The sequence below is a fragment of the Blennius ocellaris genome (genome assembly GCF_963422515.1).
Source record: "Blennius ocellaris genome assembly, chromosome: 1".
In the NCBI taxonomy this organism is placed as follows: Eukaryota; Metazoa; Chordata; class Actinopteri; order Blenniiformes; family Blenniidae; genus Blennius; species Blennius ocellaris.
This window is the reverse complement of record NC_137650.1, coordinates 27,575,080-27,592,724: the sequence shown is the minus strand read 5'-3', so window position 1 is coordinate 27,592,724 and position 17,645 is coordinate 27,575,080. Positions and strand designations below refer to the sequence as shown.

At 40.7% G+C, this 17,645-nt stretch overlaps 1 protein-coding gene across 1 annotated transcript; it reads left to right on the top strand.

Annotated features, from left to right (window-relative positions):
• Positions 1–1,706: 1,706 nt before the first annotated feature.
• tmem255b (transmembrane protein 255B) lies at positions 1,707–16,380 on the top strand (the record flags this gene model as incomplete). The annotated part of the gene is made up of 9 exons (XM_080497942.1): positions 1,707–1,782; positions 2,380–2,522; positions 2,655–2,717; positions 11,934–12,023; positions 12,802–12,882; positions 13,254–13,339; positions 14,442–14,601; positions 15,297–15,446; positions 16,147–16,380. 9 exons carry the CDS (start codon positions 1,707–1,709, stop codon positions 16,378–16,380), a joined length of 1,083 nt encoding a protein of 360 aa, XP_080354068.1.
• Positions 16,381–17,645: the final 1,265 nt, after the last annotated feature.

The following is a 17,645-nucleotide window of genomic DNA, read 5'->3' as shown; positions in this document are numbered from 1 at the left end:
GAGCCGCCGCCACTGGGTCATCTCACATGAACTCTGATTTCTGAAGCACTTTTCTCGTGAAAAACCGCCACAGTTTAGTGAATGTGGTGGGTTTTTACACTTCTATTATCACCAGCAAATCTTTACAAGAGCTGAACATATTTACAGAATCATCCGACTTTTTTGGTCTGTTGGTTTCGTTGCTTTTGAAACCAAAGCTTAACAGTTTATTTCCATCTATCTAATGCATTGAAAATCTGTTTTCTGTAAATTCCCTTCAATTATCCTTTTCTGTAGGGTATTCCTCTATCTTGACTGTATTTCTAAGATTCTTGTAGACTTTTTTTTTCTATGAATAGATTAATTAGTGTTAATGAACTGTAAGTAAAAGATTATCATTATTTATAACCACTTTTTACATCCCATTGCCCAATGTTTTATTAGCTTCACACCTTCACAAGGGTATCAGAGCATTTCCAAAAGGTTCTGTAAAGACATGTATCTATTTAAATAAATATGTTTTGCCAATAATGTCACAGTTTTGTGCTTATTTACAAATCAGTTTAGTTTAGGGGCAGTAAAATATTTTAATGGCACGATTATACTAATAATAAGCCAAGGTTAAATAATCACTTTTGTATATGTACAAATATGGGATTTGTTTTAACAAATTTAGTATGTTGGCTTATGTCGTGAAAATATACTGAATGGAGAGTTCTGGTGAAGTCACTCCTCCACATGCTTTGGTGACCAAAGATTCAAGTTAACCATCAGGGTAAAATTAGGACGTCCGTCATATGAAAGCAAAGTCCACGGCCAGGAAATAGTGAATCACAGTAACCGCTCATTAAAAAATCTTTCAGGGTTAGTTGAAGCTTTCTTCTCCTGCCAAACAAAAAATAAATAGTAATACACAGGCGCAAGATAGATAAATAGATGTTTTAATTACAATACTGTCATAACAACCTCTGCAACAAATACCCACACTGTTGCTGGGAGGAGATAAATAATCTAAACATAATCTGTATATAATAAAGTTTCTTACTGTTTTTAATGGGCCGATCTTTCCCGCCTAATTACCTCACTGGGATAAATAAAGTTTTTGTTTTTTTTCTGATTCTAAGATACCCCTGACGTGGTTTAATTTTAAAATGTTTTAACCGCTGGAGGGCGCAATTCTCCCACAGTCACATTAATTGACACTGAATCGTCATAACCTGGTGTGGATTCACCAAAGATCAATAAAACCTTAACGTGGCCAATGTGTTTTAATATAATTACCATATTTTGTAATCATGGTCATATGTTGGATTTTTATTAAGCAATGATGAAAATAATTAGGTAAGTTTAATGATTTCCTAAGGGAAGATACTGATTGCTCTCTCTCTCTCTCTCTCTCTCTCTCTCTCTCTCTCTCTCTCTCTCTCTCTCTCTCTCTCTCTCTCTCTCTCTCTCTCTCTCTCTCTCTCTCTCTCTCTCAGGTTTAAAGTAAAGTTGGACCCTCCAGATCTCTCAGACTGCCTGTGCTTTGGGGTATATGTTTCTTCTACTATATGCAGTGAATGTTTTTGGTTTATAAAGAAGAAAACGCGTATGAATGAATGTGCAGGATGAGGAGGACTGATCTAAACTAGCAGGGTGAGAAAAAAAAGAAAAAGAAAAGATAGCCTTCATTAAAATCCTGCAGCTCCTCTGCCCTGTTGCAGTTCCACCCAGCCCGAGTTAACATGCAGCAGCAGCAGCAGCAGCCCGAGACCCTGCAGCCCACCCAGCAGGCAGCCACGGAGATCCTGGACCCTACAGGTACTTTCTTATTAAACTCATTTTTATTGGAATGTATTTGATGTTTTCTCATGCAGATGAAATTCCATAGCAAACTGTCACATCTGATCTTGGATAAAAAAAAAAAAAAAAAAACTTATTTTACATCCCAAGAGATAATATTTCAAACTGCACTGCAAATGTTACTATTGGCAATAATTTGACAGTCGTCAGGTAGTTTGGTTTAAAACAGGATCTCTTAACTGGTTCTTTATTAAAATGTTATTTTTATGTTAATTGTTTGCTTTTAAGAAGCAAATAGAATTGAAAACAACTGGAAAAGGAATTAACGTGTGTCATAAAATGCTAAAACTTTGAAAGTATAGTTTTCACTCCATAATAAAAACAGTTTTATTCCTTTTATAAATTGTACTGTACTTATTGTACTACAAAAAAATGCATTTTGGTCTATATGTCATCCATATTAAGTATATATGTCAAAATCTATTGCAATTATACTATCAATATACAAAACATCCAAAGAGTGGGGGCATAAAAAGACATAAATAAAGGATCATGTCTGGATTATATGTGTCACAATTTGGCTTGCCCAGTGAGATTAAATGGTTTCTTCTTCAGTTCAGTACCAGCGTCGGAGGAAAACGGCTCTGTGGGTGACGGTGTCTCTGCTGGCGTTGGCTCTCCTGGTGTTCGCCATCGGTCTCATCTCAGCCACTCGCACCGACAATGTGCCCGTCGCTGGATACTATCCTGGCATCACTGTGAGTCACAGCCTCACACTCTAATCATCACAAATATTGTCTTTTGTCGATTCTTTCATTCACGCTTCAGCTCAGTCCTGATGTTGTTGTTTTGTTTTTTTCTTGTGGGTTTTTTTCTTTTTCTGCCTTCAGCTGAGTTTCGGGGCTTTTCTGGGTATAGTTGGCATCCACCTGGTGGAAAACCGAAGACCGATGGTGAGTTCATACTATGACAATGACCTGCTGGAGGCATGGGTCCAGGATCACTTCATGTGTGATATTTCTTCACATACAGCTTGTTTTTATTTCATTATATTATCTTTTTTTAACTAAATCTACTTTTTAAACTTTTCTCCAATCCAAATCTCAAATCCATCTGATCAGTGTGGTTCCCATCATGTGGAGGAAATAAAAATGGAATACAAGAACATCAAACATCTTTCTGCTCCCTAGAATTAGAAAACCAATCTTCTCATTCAGACTAAGTTGTTAGTTCATTCGAAATACCAACAAACTGTTCATAAGAAGAATGTTTTTAGTCATCACGGCTTGAAAATAGATCTTTGTATTCGTGTTTCTTTTTCTAATTAAATAGTGAAAATACAAATATTAATTTGCTCACCGTCATTATTGAGATTAACTCTGTGCTGCTTCTTCAGTTGATAAGTAGAAAGTGTTCACATGGAACAACATGAGAGAGATGTTACAATAGACATATGCAGCTCACTCAATGTCGTAACTGTAGTTTTCCACCAGTTTCTGTCACTTTGACCAAACATAAGTCCAAATTAGGTAATTTTACAGTTTATTTTGATTTTGGTACATTTTATTCAGGCACTATATGTTCACTTTAGCCACACATTAAAATATGTTTTACCCTATTCACCGTATGTACTTTCTTTTCACATTTTACAACATTTCCAATGATAACGTTTTGGGTGCTTGACTGCAGGCACACTGCAAGTAGGAGGAAGTGCATCAGTGGGGGTGGGGGGGTTTGAAACATGCATCGTGCTCGGTGAATAGAATGCCATGTCCTTCGTTCGACATGGTTTCTTTTGTGTTCGTCACAAATGGAATAACATTTGTTTACAGTGGAAACTTCAAAATATGCAGTTATATTCACAGCTTGCTGTTTGTTTCCTGTCAAGGTGACTTCTTCAGGCTATTCATCCTCTAAAAATGAATTATTGTTCCTGGAAAGCTGGAGCATATATAAATACACACACACACACACACACACACACACACACACACACACACACACACACACACACACACACACACACACACACACACACACACACACACACACACACACACACACACACACACACACACACCATAAACTAAAGGATTATGTTACAGACTTTACAAATTCACTAAACTGTTTTACAGGAAGTTGCTCCGCCATGAGCAAGGAGCAAATCGGATTATTGGATGGTGGCATGATGTGTTCTTGGTCCTTGAGCCCGGGTCAGAATACGTGACTGGATTTGTGGTTCGAGACAAGGGAATGTGTTCGTCTCTGGACTTCAATGACAGGAAGCGGAATCGTATTAGTATTGGTCAGTTGCTGACAGCGCCCCTTTATTTCGTACTGGGACACAGATATAATATCATCAAAGTGCCTCTCTGTCTAACTGGGTTGAAAACATTATCACGTTAACGACTCCAAAGAGGAGGCACTTACAGGTGGGCTGAAGACAGTTATGGTCAATGCTGCACGTGGAAGAACTGTTGAATAGGGAGATTAGGTCCTGGGCTGGGGGGTCAAAAAATAATGTAAAACGACAGAGATGCAAAACTAAACAATTGTGTGTAAAATGGGTAAGGAATGGTGGGAATCTAAAAGTGGGACATTCAAAATGACCACAAACAGATGGAAAAATGATCATCTTCCAGTGCAAATTTCCTGAAAAAGAGAAAGAAATTGAAACCAAGAGCTGTAAAATCACCACAAACACAAAGACGACTGCAAACAGATGCACAATGACCAGCAAGAAGACATACAACTGAAGCAAAGATAACTTAAAGGTAACCCGAGACAAAAAGATGCAAACATGTTGAAAAGAACCAGAGTCTTTTAATAAAAAGGAGTAGCACGATGGCAGAAACACAAAATCACCACAAGGGAAGGTAACGTAGCAATAAGGAGACCATAGACAACTGTAAACTGAAAAATTATTTGTGCAAAAAACTCAAAGTTCAAAGCTTAAAGCAAAGAAACAAAAAATAAAAATGACAATGAGAAGAAGCCAGAGGGAGGAAATAGAAAAACGAACCACAAATAACTGCAGAAACAGCAACAGGAAACATGACACCAGAGTTAAAATATCCAAAAAGAGACAAAGTGACAGAAAACCATTAAGAGGTGGAAACGGACCACAGTGAGTACAAAGCTTTTATTTCTCCCGAGGATTGTGTTTTGTTGGTTGCACTTGTGCTCAGTACGTTCTCTCCTCGTTTCCCCCCACAATCACACTCGAAGTGTGAAGAAAAAAAGAGAAACCCTCACGGTTAAAACGACCTCCAGTCGGTCTGAGCTGATCTCAAAACAAGAAAGTCCAATGCTCCTCATCAGGGCCGCCGGCCACCAGAAACTGTTCTGTCATTTAAGTCGTATCGTCAGTATCACGTTCACATGACATGAAACCGTCCAACATAAGACTGAAGAGGACACCAGTGACACAGAAACCTCAGCAGATCAGATCAGAGTCTTTATTTTCACCTGGTCTTAATCTGTCTTTAATGTCATGGGCAACTAAACACCTGATTACATGTCATAAAGGGTTAAAAACAATGTTTAAATATACTACACTCTTGAGACAAACACTCAAATGTCACAAGAGCCCATGACAAGTATTAATAGAATAAGATAAAGAATAATATTAACATTGCTCAGTCGCTCAGTATTTACTATATTCTTCTTGATTTATCATTGGTCGCTGCATTTTCTTCTTTCTTCTCTCAAACCTGGTGGGGGATTATTGTGGACGTCTTCCTGCTCAATAGTCTGCAGCCAAATGTTATCAGGTTTCTCTAGAGCTCCATAACAAATCATTCATTTGAACCAGGAGTGTTTGACAGCAGCACTACAGGACTAAGGCACAACAACACTGCTTTATTATACAGTGTAAATAATAATATAATGCCAAAAAAAAAGTGAAAAAACAAATGAAAACGTGAGTAAAATGTTTGATGGATGTGTCTTCTATTTGTCATTTTAGCCCTTCATGGGACATTCCTATGAGAAACCACGATCAAGAGTGGTGTCTCTGGATATTTGATATTTTAGGTGGAAAAGCTTTAAACTGACCAAAATCTTGTCAAAATAGTGGTGGGTTCAGGCAAAAATTATTGCTCCGTAGTCTTTTTAACATTTAACTTATCATAGAGTTGTTAGAATCCACATCCAGTAAAAACACGTTTCATGAGAGTTCATACGCTTTTAATTTGAAATCTGACAGGTCTGTAGATATAACCTGGTAAATGTCAAAACTGCTACTATTACACCTTGTTACTATTACAGTTGTGCTTGAGAATATATTTTACTGTTGTAATTTGTCCATTATACTTACAACACATTTAGTGTTAAAATGTGTGTTTTAGCAAAACAGTTCTCGTTTTTCAACCCTTTATTTTTTGGGGTCATGATTTGTTCTTAAAAATTAGAAGCGCCGTCTCCCCAAAGAAGCGCTTTGCTCGGTCAAGTTTCAAGATCAGGGTCAGTTTAGCACTAAAATACAGCTGAGTTTAGGATTAATCTGGAGAAAATCAATTAAAAGGCATCAAACCCAACTATGTCCATCCATGTTATTTTTCAAGGATATAGAATGATAATTTGGTGATACTTAAATAGGATATGTCACTTAAAAAAACACCACAGATATCACTACAGAAAAAGATCATTTAACTAAATGTTTTGATATGGGCCTAAAAGAATACATACTACACTCTGGACATCCTCAGTCATTTAGAGACACAAATACTAATGAGGTGAATTATTTTGGAGGGGAGGAAACCAAGTCATGAAAACGCACTGGGACAACCTGTAAACTTTGCACTGAGAGACTCTCAAGCCTCAAACTCAAGATTCTGTGGAGCAAAATGAAAATTAAAAAGAAGTCAGCGTGTTCCAGATAGACGCTCCCTGTGTCTGTCGACATCGTCACGGTGCGCAGGTTTCTCTCTGTGTGCTTGTGTCTGTCCTGAATTTTTCATGTGTCCTCCAGGGTGTCGTGTGGCTGGTCAGATCACACTGTCTTATTTTACTCCGCCACGTCTAATCCGTCCTTCCACGGCATCTGTGAAGCTCTAGCGACACACCAGTGCAGCATCCCCCCAAAAAACTGCGTTGTTGTTTTTTATACTCCAGCGTGTGTCTGCCGTTAAACGTGTAAACTCAGGGAATAAACACAAGTCCCCCGCTGCCTCTCTGGCATCGCTCCCCCGCCTGTTCTTTAAACTTTAATGGCGTGGTCGTCGACGCCGCACAAACGGCGGTCTACAGTGTCTCTGGCGTGGCTCGGTGTTCGCTCTGGCACAGGTGTCTTCTTCCCCCGTCCTGTTTTCTGATGGCTCCTTCGGTAACCCGAGATCTGGCCGGCACAGCGATGCCGCTCATTAAAGAACAACGAACCGGACCACAGTGCGGCGGACACCCGAGAGCCCTGCAGGTCGTTTCGCTTCCTGGATCGCTCGACCCGCTGCGGGTCCTGTGACCTCTCATAAAACAGCCGTTTGATGCCATCTGAGCTGTAAACGGTCAAAGACGCGAAAAGTTTGCCAGCCGCCGCCAAACTTTGAGGTCTTCTGCTTGAGTTGATGAATATATATCGGAAAATTGAGCTTTCAGAGCAGTTTTTCAGATTAGAGCAGTTCCAGATATGATATCGGAGGACAGGCAAAGCAAATATGTACAGATTTTACAGCTTATATAGTACAAATCTTAGTTAAAGGTAATTGAATACTCATCAAATACTGAGTAGAAGGAGACAAAGCAGCAATGTCGACCTCAATCTCCAATTTTGTGACATGTTGTTGTCTGACCAAAATCTTTTCCCAGCAAGTCTAATCTTGCAATACAAGTTTTCACCACACGATGGTGTATTGAGTCACTCAGGGAAGTAATAATAATAACAACATTGTAGTAACAGCAGGAGGATTACAGAAGGTGATGAGCAGGTTTACACAATTTGTCCAAATCTGGACCACAGCAGAAGAAGAACGTTTTAAATGTAGTATTTGTGTGACCAAGTGTTTCAGGTAGTGGACACAAGTAGACCACCTCTCCGGTCATTGACATTTGTTGATAATAGCCGTACAATTCCATTTACCGCCACGCTTGGCTCGATATTTTAAAAGGAGACTGAAGCATGAAATTGTGTCTGTAAGAGACGAAAGGAAAGAGCTTCATCTCTACCTGCTCTCACCTGCCGCCCTGATAACCGGCTTCACCGCTCTGCAAGATTTCTTTATGACAAAATGCTTCAGGCGGCCCGAGTTCTCCGCTCCAGTTGCTGCCCGACCGTATCTCACCCGCCGTTGTCCTCCTGGTCACCTTGCAGCTCGGACACACTGGACCTTTAAAGGTCCATATTTTACCCAGGATGCCACTGGACCACCGCTTCTTATTAGCAGTGTGTCCAGTGGTGGTCGTGATTGGGCGCCGGGTTACTGAACATGAGACAGAGAGAGAGACCTTGCAGCAGTCAGCGACTTTACTTATGTAAGCTGATAGGCATCTTTACCGAGGCATTAAAATCCCTCTTTGTGTCTTTATCTCCTTTGTCACTAATGTCTTTTCTTTCCCTAAAATTTGCACCATGCATTCCCACTCTCTTTTATTGGCGTTTCTCTCCTTTTGTTGGTCGTGCTCAGATCCTCCATTTGAGGACAAAGTATGAAAACAATACTGAATACTTACAAGCAAAAGATTAAAAAAAAGAAATGAGCACATTCTTTAAATTTCAAGTGTTATGTACTATTATGTACTATATAAACAAGCATGTTACATCTTGTAAACACATTGTAGGTGATCTCCAGAATTGAGTTCAGGCTTCTGGGACTTTCTGTGTGGAGTTTGCATTTTCTCCCTGTGGGTTCAACGAATCGATTGTATGAGAGATATTTGATTCTATATTAATGTTTTCATTCCAGGGGAACATTCTTAAAAGCATATGGAGGCAATCATTTTTAGTAGCCAATCGCACATCTCCGTCTGTCTGGCCCTTTTTAGCCCACTGTTGGTAGAAGGTACTGCAATATATGCATCTCTATTGGATGTAGGTCTTTGGCATCAAAGATAAATAACACAAGATTCTATAGATATATATTTTTTATACAGAATGAAGTAGAAAGTACAAAATGTGTATATTTTTATCATTTATATGACACCAAATTAGAGATAAATGAGCAGTAAGCCTTGCTAAAATTAGCAAAATATAGTTTTATGCCCAGTATTTCATGGAGAAGAACATTTGAAAAGGACTTTACGGTATGTCTGCCCTGGTGCTGAAAGTCTACCTTGAATGCGAGTGAAGGTAGGACACCATGTTTAAAAAATAAAACTTGCCCAATCGACAGTGTCAGTTGCAGTGATTTGCTGTAAAAAGGAGCAGCTAGTTAGACCCTTAATTACAGAGTAATAAACTTCCAGTCTATCATACGCAGCTAAATTTAATGTTTCAATGAATGCAATTTTTTTATTACAGTATGGAAATCCTTCATCATAATATTCTTCTGAAATCTGAAAAGTTAATGAACTAAATAGCTATTTATAGTCTGTAATATTTAAGTGCATTTGAAAAGGAATCCAAATAGGAAGGTAAAATACCTCACTAATATAATTATTATATGTATATTTGCTGCATTTCTGTCTTACTGATGTCCACTTCTGAGAGTGTGTGTGTGTGTGTGTGTGTGTCTGTGTGTCTTAAATCTTTTATAGTGTTTGATTTTCCAGTATCACTGGAGGTTTCGGGGGTTTGGGCAGAGCGGATGTTTTATGTGCAGGCAGCTGGTGCTAAGGTAATGTGAAGTAATGCAGTTGTCAGGCTCTATTGTCTCCGCTGGCGGCCTCATCTCCCGCTCACAGCCCATAAAAGCCGAAGCCATTTAAGCCGCTAATGAAGTGGAGAGTCTGGACCGGCGGCTGATTAAACCCGCCCCGAAAAAGGCCCTTGTACGTCAGCCTGACTCTATTCACTTCACTGACAAGAAAATTCAAAATATTTCACAGTTTAATCTGACTGTTTCAAACATTAACACTGTCTTTTCTTTCTGATTGGCGCCACACTAAAACCAAATGCCAAATGACTATGTTGAGGTTCTTAATTTGCGATAGTCTGGCCTGTTAGGGCGGCACAGCAGGCACCTTTATACCTCGATATGCTTCGACACCGTGAATTATATCAACGAGTCACTATAAATTTACAACCCCAATTACAGAAAGGTTGGGATGGTGATTAAAATGTAAATAAACAAGATGCCTTTCATTTGAAATCTCATTTATTTTCAATAAAACAGGAATATATTGAAAAGTTTACGATTTAATGAAATCTATGAGCTCTCTCGCTTCAACAATCATCATCATCAATGTTTTCTTTGGTCGATGCAGCTTTAACTTTGATTTTTGCATTGTATATTGAATTCTCTACTCAGGCATTAATTTCTTAAAACGTTCTTGAGTCCATGAAGTGTTTTCTACCACAAAAGCATTATTCATATTATATTAGATAGTATATATTCAAAGTCTTGAATCGTGGCTTTGAATTGCATTTGGTTGAACTTTAAAAAAAAAAAAAATTATAATTCCATAGGCTCTCTGTTGTCACTTGAACTTTTGGAAAAAGATAAATAAATGATGAACACATTCACTAACTTGTCCCTGACAAGCCGTCCTGCATCAGACTACCTGTGGTTCCATTCCATCAGCAACAGAAACTAATAATAAGTGGCTTTTCTCTATAAGTAAGAAGCTTCACTGCCTCTTTGTCACGGTTTAACTTTTGTTGTTTTTTTTTGGGGGGGGGGGGGGGCTGCCACCATTTCAGACTCAAGGAGCTCAAGGAAGCGGATGTTTCTATACGGGAGGTTTGGTCCTGCAGGGACGATTTAGGCGGCACTAACCGATGCTCAGCTATAAAGTTTATGTTCAAACATCTGCGATCAGCCAGCTGGGTCTGAGTGTGTGTGTGCGTGCGCGTGCGTGTGTGCGTGTGCATGTGTGTGTGTGTGTGTGTGTGTGTTGGATCAGAGGAATTACATTGACCTCTCCACTATACAAAGTCCTTCCTCTTTGTCCTGTACATTGCTTCTATGTGTGTAAATCAGCCACAAAGCGCCGCTGCACTGGCAGAGTGAGAAGTCGTACATTTCGTTTATTGTCCTGCAGCTCAGAGACAGCAGATGACCAATCAGGACACAATCCAGCTGACACACCAAGATTACAAACACAAGTGAGCACTTCCAACACAGTCTTGATCAAATCTTGAAGATTTTCACCTTAATACTTTAGAATTCCAACATATGAATTCTTCCATTTCATACACTTGATGATTCAATATTTTCAGGCAAGGACCTTTTTCTGACTAGTTTCCTTTGAATAAACCTTTTTTTTTTTTCCCTCATCTGCTCTTCGATCTATTGACTTCAACACCATATAGTCATTTCTCCATTGGCAGCCTCTGATCACTGCTTCTCTCTTAGATCCTCGAGTCAAATTTAGATTAATCCGACAACAAAAGGTTTTTTTCTGCAATTTGTTTCCTCTGCAAAAAAAAATTGGCCCAGAAAAGATTTTTGTATATTTTTTTTAGACTAGTACCCACGTGTGATTTTTTCCTTGTATGTTACAGCTATACTTTAAATTGAATGACTGCAGGTGAACGAACTGTGATTTTCGGAAGTATCTGAAGCCCGTGGCCCATTATTTCACGTCCAGACAGATCTGTAATGTGGTGCTGCAGTGAAACCTCTGCAGATTTGATCCATCCATCTTCTTGGGTTGGTGGAACTAATCCCCGTAAACTATAAACTGAAGTCCATCATGTGGTACTTACAGAGAGACAGGCCTATCACACACTCACATTCACACCTATGGGAATTTTAGAGTCACCAATTGGCTCGAACTACAGACTGAAGAGCCCGGAAAATGCTCGAAAATAGGAAATATAGCATTTATAGCTTGACTTGTGCATTTCTAGCTGGGCCTTAAGATACAAAAATGCCAGAAGCCAGAACACATGAATAGATTAATTGGTCGAGAAGACAGATTTCTCTGTGTTTGCCTTGTGATGGACTGACGACCTGCCTCAGCTCTCAAGAAATAACAGAAAACTTTAAAATTTAAGTAGGGATACTTTTTAAATGGCTTTCGATTAATTCCTCATAACTGAATCTTGTTTTTTCCCCTCACCTTTCTCCAAGCTTGTGGCTTCAATCATCGTCATCAGCATCGGAGTTGCAGCGTCGTTCTTCTGTGCCATTGCAGACGGGATCATCGCTTCAGAGTTCATCGTAAGCATCAGTGGTGGCATAACGACAGAAACAAGCAACAACAAAAACTATTTGAAGTATTTAATCAGAGTTAAATCTGACACACATTCCCAGAACAAATCCAATCAGGGGTCAACAGGCGGTGCGTCGCACCAGAATTGCAGGCCGAGGCAGTGACACAGACACCGTTGGTGGGATCAGGAAATGAGACTGACCTCGCCGGCTGACCCGCAGAGAGACGAGGGGACTTCCAGAGTAACTGGGCTGATTAGATGTGTCCTTTCTGGGGAGGAAAAAAAAAAAACCCAACTAAAACTGTGATTCCAGCAAACACACAATGAATCAGAGACAACACAATCTCCTCATTTGAGCAGATACTATAATTTATGTCCATGTGAATGAAGAAAAGCAAAAAGGTCATATGACGTGTTTGTTGCTTCCTTCCTGACTTTAATGTGGGAATGTTTGTTTCCGTAATGAGCCCGATATTAATATTGATCCGCGTTATCAAACCTCTGCAGATACATATATTTTGTGCTCTGGGAACAATAAAAGTCACATTTATTGCACATCCAAGCGTTAGAAAGTGGAGATGATTTTAGTAGCCTTCACATTGCATAAAGTCCAGTGAGGTATAGCGAGGTGGGTGCGGTTTGCGGTGGACCATGTGTGAGAAGATATAGACGCTGCAAACTTTGAGCGCTGCGTTGACGCAGTGGAGGAAGAAGAAAGTGAAAAGAACGACACAAGTTAAACACATGTTAACCACACAGGATATGTGTGATTGTGTCTCTTGCAGGACATAAGGCCCTTGCAGGAGGACATGTGTGATTTCTACGCCAGTGGATCGGGCTACGCCTACGACAGCTACTACACTGAGGTGATTATCATAGTAACATTTAGATCCTTTAAAACATGCAGGGCAGGAGCCTTACTAACATCAAATACAGAAATACAAAATTAAGAGTGTGATCTGTTTTGTCAGTGCTGTCAAATAACTATTAAACAGCTTTTAGGCGTTTCATAGAAAATCTTGACAAGTATACAGTGCCATCTAGTGGACTTGTTATGTTACTGCAAATAATTGACCAGATCTCTGAATGGGAGGTCTCCCCCCTCGTTGGTTCTGGAAGTGTTCTCAATATGATGAATTTCATTGTCTCCAAGCTGTCTGTCCCACTCCTCCTTGTGTGGCTGTTTTGTCAGGTTTTCACAATTACCTTTACGTTTTCAAAAATTCTGATGCTGCAGGTGACGTGCCGCACGTTCGATAAGGCCTGCAAGCTGAAACTGAGGAGCAACACGTGCTACTGCTGCTACCTGTACAACTGTGAGAGGTTAGACATTGACGGGGTCTGATCGGATCTCACTGCAGACATTTTTTCTATGGAGCACACTTTAAATGTGACTATAACTGTTACGTATTACAGGAGACGAGAAAGACTAAAACCAATCAATAACTAATGAAAAAGCACATAACTACATGAGAAAACATACGAGTATAAAACTGTGAAGTTAGAAAGTATTTAGTCTTTAAAAACAAATGACTGAAATGAGTTGGAAATGATAAGAGAGTAATTACAGTACTTTGTTAAGAAAAGACACATTAACATAAACATAACAAAAAATGCAAAGTTATCATAGGGCATAATGAAAACACCCAAATGAATACATTACAAATTGCACTTACCCACTAATGTATTAATCTCTGTAGTGATGAACGTGTTAAACAGATGTTACAGTATATCCTCGGCTGATTAAAAAAAAAAAAAGAATCACGTGATTTTGCAGCGTTCAAAGTTATAGACACAAAAAAGGGATAAATATAATGAACAAACTCTACAGCTGGCTTTGCCTCCTTTAAACCATTAACTTTAATTACATTTACGCCATGTTTTAGATTTAGACTTAGATTACTTTTCTTTCTGCTTGTTATGTATCCAAACCTGTCAGCGAGCTGGCAACGAGCAGCTGCTCCAGTGTGAAACAAAGCCGTCCTCAGTATCTGCCGCCAGGAATTGCAATAACAGATGCCGCTGCTGGAAACTCGACAACGATCACATGATTGTTGGTTTTTCATCAGGCCTTTCAAACGAGGGAAAGCCTTCCAAAAAGCCTCTCAGTCCTACTCCTCAGTTGCAAGGCTGGTTTTAATGAAGTGATTAAGTGAGTGTCAATGTTGGACGGTGGGGGGGGGGGGGGGGGGGGGGTTCTTTGTTTTTATTCCCATATTAACAGGGCTTAAATAAAACCCGTCATATTCAGTGGAAAGTGGGAGTGGTGCAGCAGAATTTCCACAGAAGCACAACACAAACTATAAATAAAACGTTAAGTCATTTTACAGCGGGGAGTACTACGGCTCGACTTTCGCGCCAGACACAAATTATTCATGTTTCTGGATTCATGGCAGTGAAAACTTGTAAATCTTTCCTCCCGCAGCATCGAGTACCACACGCAGTACTACGAGTTCACCGGGGTCAGCAGCTGCTGGGACGTGATCCACCTGCACCGCCTGCTGTGGACCTGCGTGGCGCTCAACGTCGTCAGCCTCTTCCTCGGCATCATCGCCGCCGCCATCCTCGGGGCGTACAAGGATCTGGTGAGCGGAGCCGAGAGGGGCCACAGGGACTCAAAGCAAAGAACATTTAAAGGCAGATGTAAAAGCTTTCATGATGCAGATGTTCAGGAAACAACAAAGGTTTTTTCTGTTTTTTTTCCCCTTCTTCTTTTATTATACTCCTGACCTTTTCTTGCAGTTGCCTGCAGGCCAAGCGGAGTATGTGACTTTAAACAATGTAAACCGCCTGACATCTGTGTCACTTGGCGCTCAGGAGCCACCACGGGATGTGCGGCAATACATCGTTTTAATGACAGATTTATTTCGCTGAGGCAGTAATCATTATTAGCGAGAGGTTCAAATTGTCTCTAAAAGCAGTTGTAAACTGAAGCTACATGGATCTGCGCCGTTTGCTAGAAGATACGAGCCCAAATAACTGGAGGCTCTGATGTGTTTATGCATCTCTGCTGTTTCTCGGGTTAAAACATTTTTGATTGACGCATTTGTCCGGGGCATACATTTTTCCTTCACGGTCTGTTAAATCAAAATTTCTCCGGCACGCTGTATCTGTCTGCTCCTGTGTGTTTAAGACATGAAAACCTCTGATATTACTTTATTTTCGCTGTGATTTTACGATTATGCCTCTTCCAGCACACTGAGCATCACTTCATTAATTCTTACTAAATGAGCCTTTTGGTGAGTTTTGAGAATTTTTTTGGGGATTGTTTTTCCTGCAGCAGAAGCCCACTCCACAGATGGCAACCAGCCCAGCGCCTCCTCCACACATCGTGTACAACCCCAGCACCCAGCACATGATCACCTACGCCGGCTTCTGCCCCTCCGGACAGGCTCTGCCCACTTACCCCAACTATCCCATGCCCATGCAGGTAGGAGCGCCGACTCACACAGAGTCTGAATGACGACACTGCAGGAACATCACACACATTTAGTGACTGGTTTGGCAGCCAGATGTTTCACTCCAACATAATTTTGGGCCGACTTCGGCTCACTGAGGTGGATTCCTTTACGACTCTCCTGACATCACATATCTACTGAACGTTTGTTCTTACAAGTGCATCACATGTACAGACATTCATATGCACAGTCAATTTAGATTGGGAATCTATTTGGGAATCGTTGATGGGGAACCCGAGTTCCCAGAGAAAATCACGACATGAGCAGGAGGAGAATTCCAGTCTAAACACAGAAAGGCTCTGAAAGGGGAAAGAAGCGACGTCTTCTCCCTGTAATGCGAGCGCCCCACACGTTGCACCACCGGTGGTCATGATACCTGCAGATAATTCATCAGTCTCGCTCAGCTGGTCCAAACTCAGGTGCTAATGAAAAGATGACTAAAAACATTAACGTCACCCTTAGGCTCACTGGTGTTCGATTTACATTCTTGATCTCCAGTCATTCCATTGTCAAGAAAACTTATTTTTTTTTATTTCCCATTATTTTCTGGACTTGAGTTTTGTTTTTTGTTTTTTGGGGGTTGAAGATAAGCACCGCACTTCTCGTAAACCCGTCAGGAATGACTTCACACACACTTGCAAACTGCCACTCCCCCGTGTCTCCTCTTCCCAGCATAACAGCAACTACCAGGCACCTGCTACTCCCCAGACGCTCCCCGAGGGAGGCTCGGCTCCCGCCTCCTGCCCGTCTGAGGAGAACCAGACCCAGCACCCCTCCCAGGGTCCCACCCAGCCGCAGCCTCAGGGAACCAACCAGGATCCGGGAGGATACATGCTGGGTCCCAACGCTCCCTCCCTCTACGGACCCTACAGTCCCTTCGAGAAGCCGCCGCCCTACGCCTGCTGAATGCGCGGATGAAACGAAGTCGGGAGTTTGAGAGCGCGCCGTCCTCCCCCCCCCCCCCCGTCGGACATGATTGTAGCACGGGACAGTTCATAGGTGACCATGTCGAGTGAGCTTCACGGCCGATTTCACGTGTGTCTTAAGGATTCGAACTGGAGACAGACACAGATTTATTTGCTATTTAGTGTGAATATTTTAGACATGAGTAAGTTATTGCTTGTGTGTCCAGTAGGGGAAAATGCCTAAGACCTAAAATCCCGACTCACTTCCACCCTGTAGCTTCTTTATGATATTGGTGGAAAACATTTGAGATCTGAAAAGTTTCCCAAAAAATGTCAAACTTCTTCTCCGGCTGCCTTCTGGACGCTGAAATTAATCAGTGTATTGTGGTACACTTGATCGTGATCTGGTAGTTGTCACTGTTGTGTAAAACTGGACTGCAGGTCTGTTTAATGTCTCACTGTACTGCCCACCGTATGAGCAATTCAAAGGGCTTTCTTGAAATGTGGAGAGCAAACGACGCCCGTGTTGCTGTTAATTATGTGTGTGAACCTTTTAATGTGCACTTTGCTGTCAGTGTGCTTAATGTATTATTGATGGTGCATGCTGACCGCCGTGGGAGGGGTTTCCACACCTGCTGCTTCCATCAAATACATTATGCATAAAACTCTTTACTGTAGAACTAAACAACAACAAAAAATGTTCATGCATTCATAGATGTTGAGTAAGGGCTTCACTACGATGTCAAATTTTCATAGAAATGATAAGACGTTTTGGAAAATCTGCTTGTCGGTGAAAAGTTATCAACTCATAACAATTTTGTGCTTCACAGGTAAATTCTGCTTTCTATTAACAAACATGTCAACAATAGAAGGATAACAGGCATATTTTCCAAAAAAGTGTAAAGTCACTTTTCTATGCGAGAACAAATATGGAAAGCGTCATTATCTTTAACTGTTACTACACGTGTTCTTCATAGTATTATTTCAATGTAAACGTGTAACGTTTGGAGGAACTTGCATTATCTTGTTTAATTCATAAGAAATAAATCCTGCTTCTGCTCAGCTGAGTTCACTTTGCTCCAAACTCTTTGTGTATTCCTGGCAGCTGTTACCAGAGAAGGACGCCTCTTTAACTTGACCCACGTACTCAAGGATAAAGTAATCCACATGGAAAACACACGAAAATCCAACGTCCACCATTTAATTACTGCTTATACAAATGCACACACACAACCACTGATGCTGCCAACGCAGGGAGGAATTGTC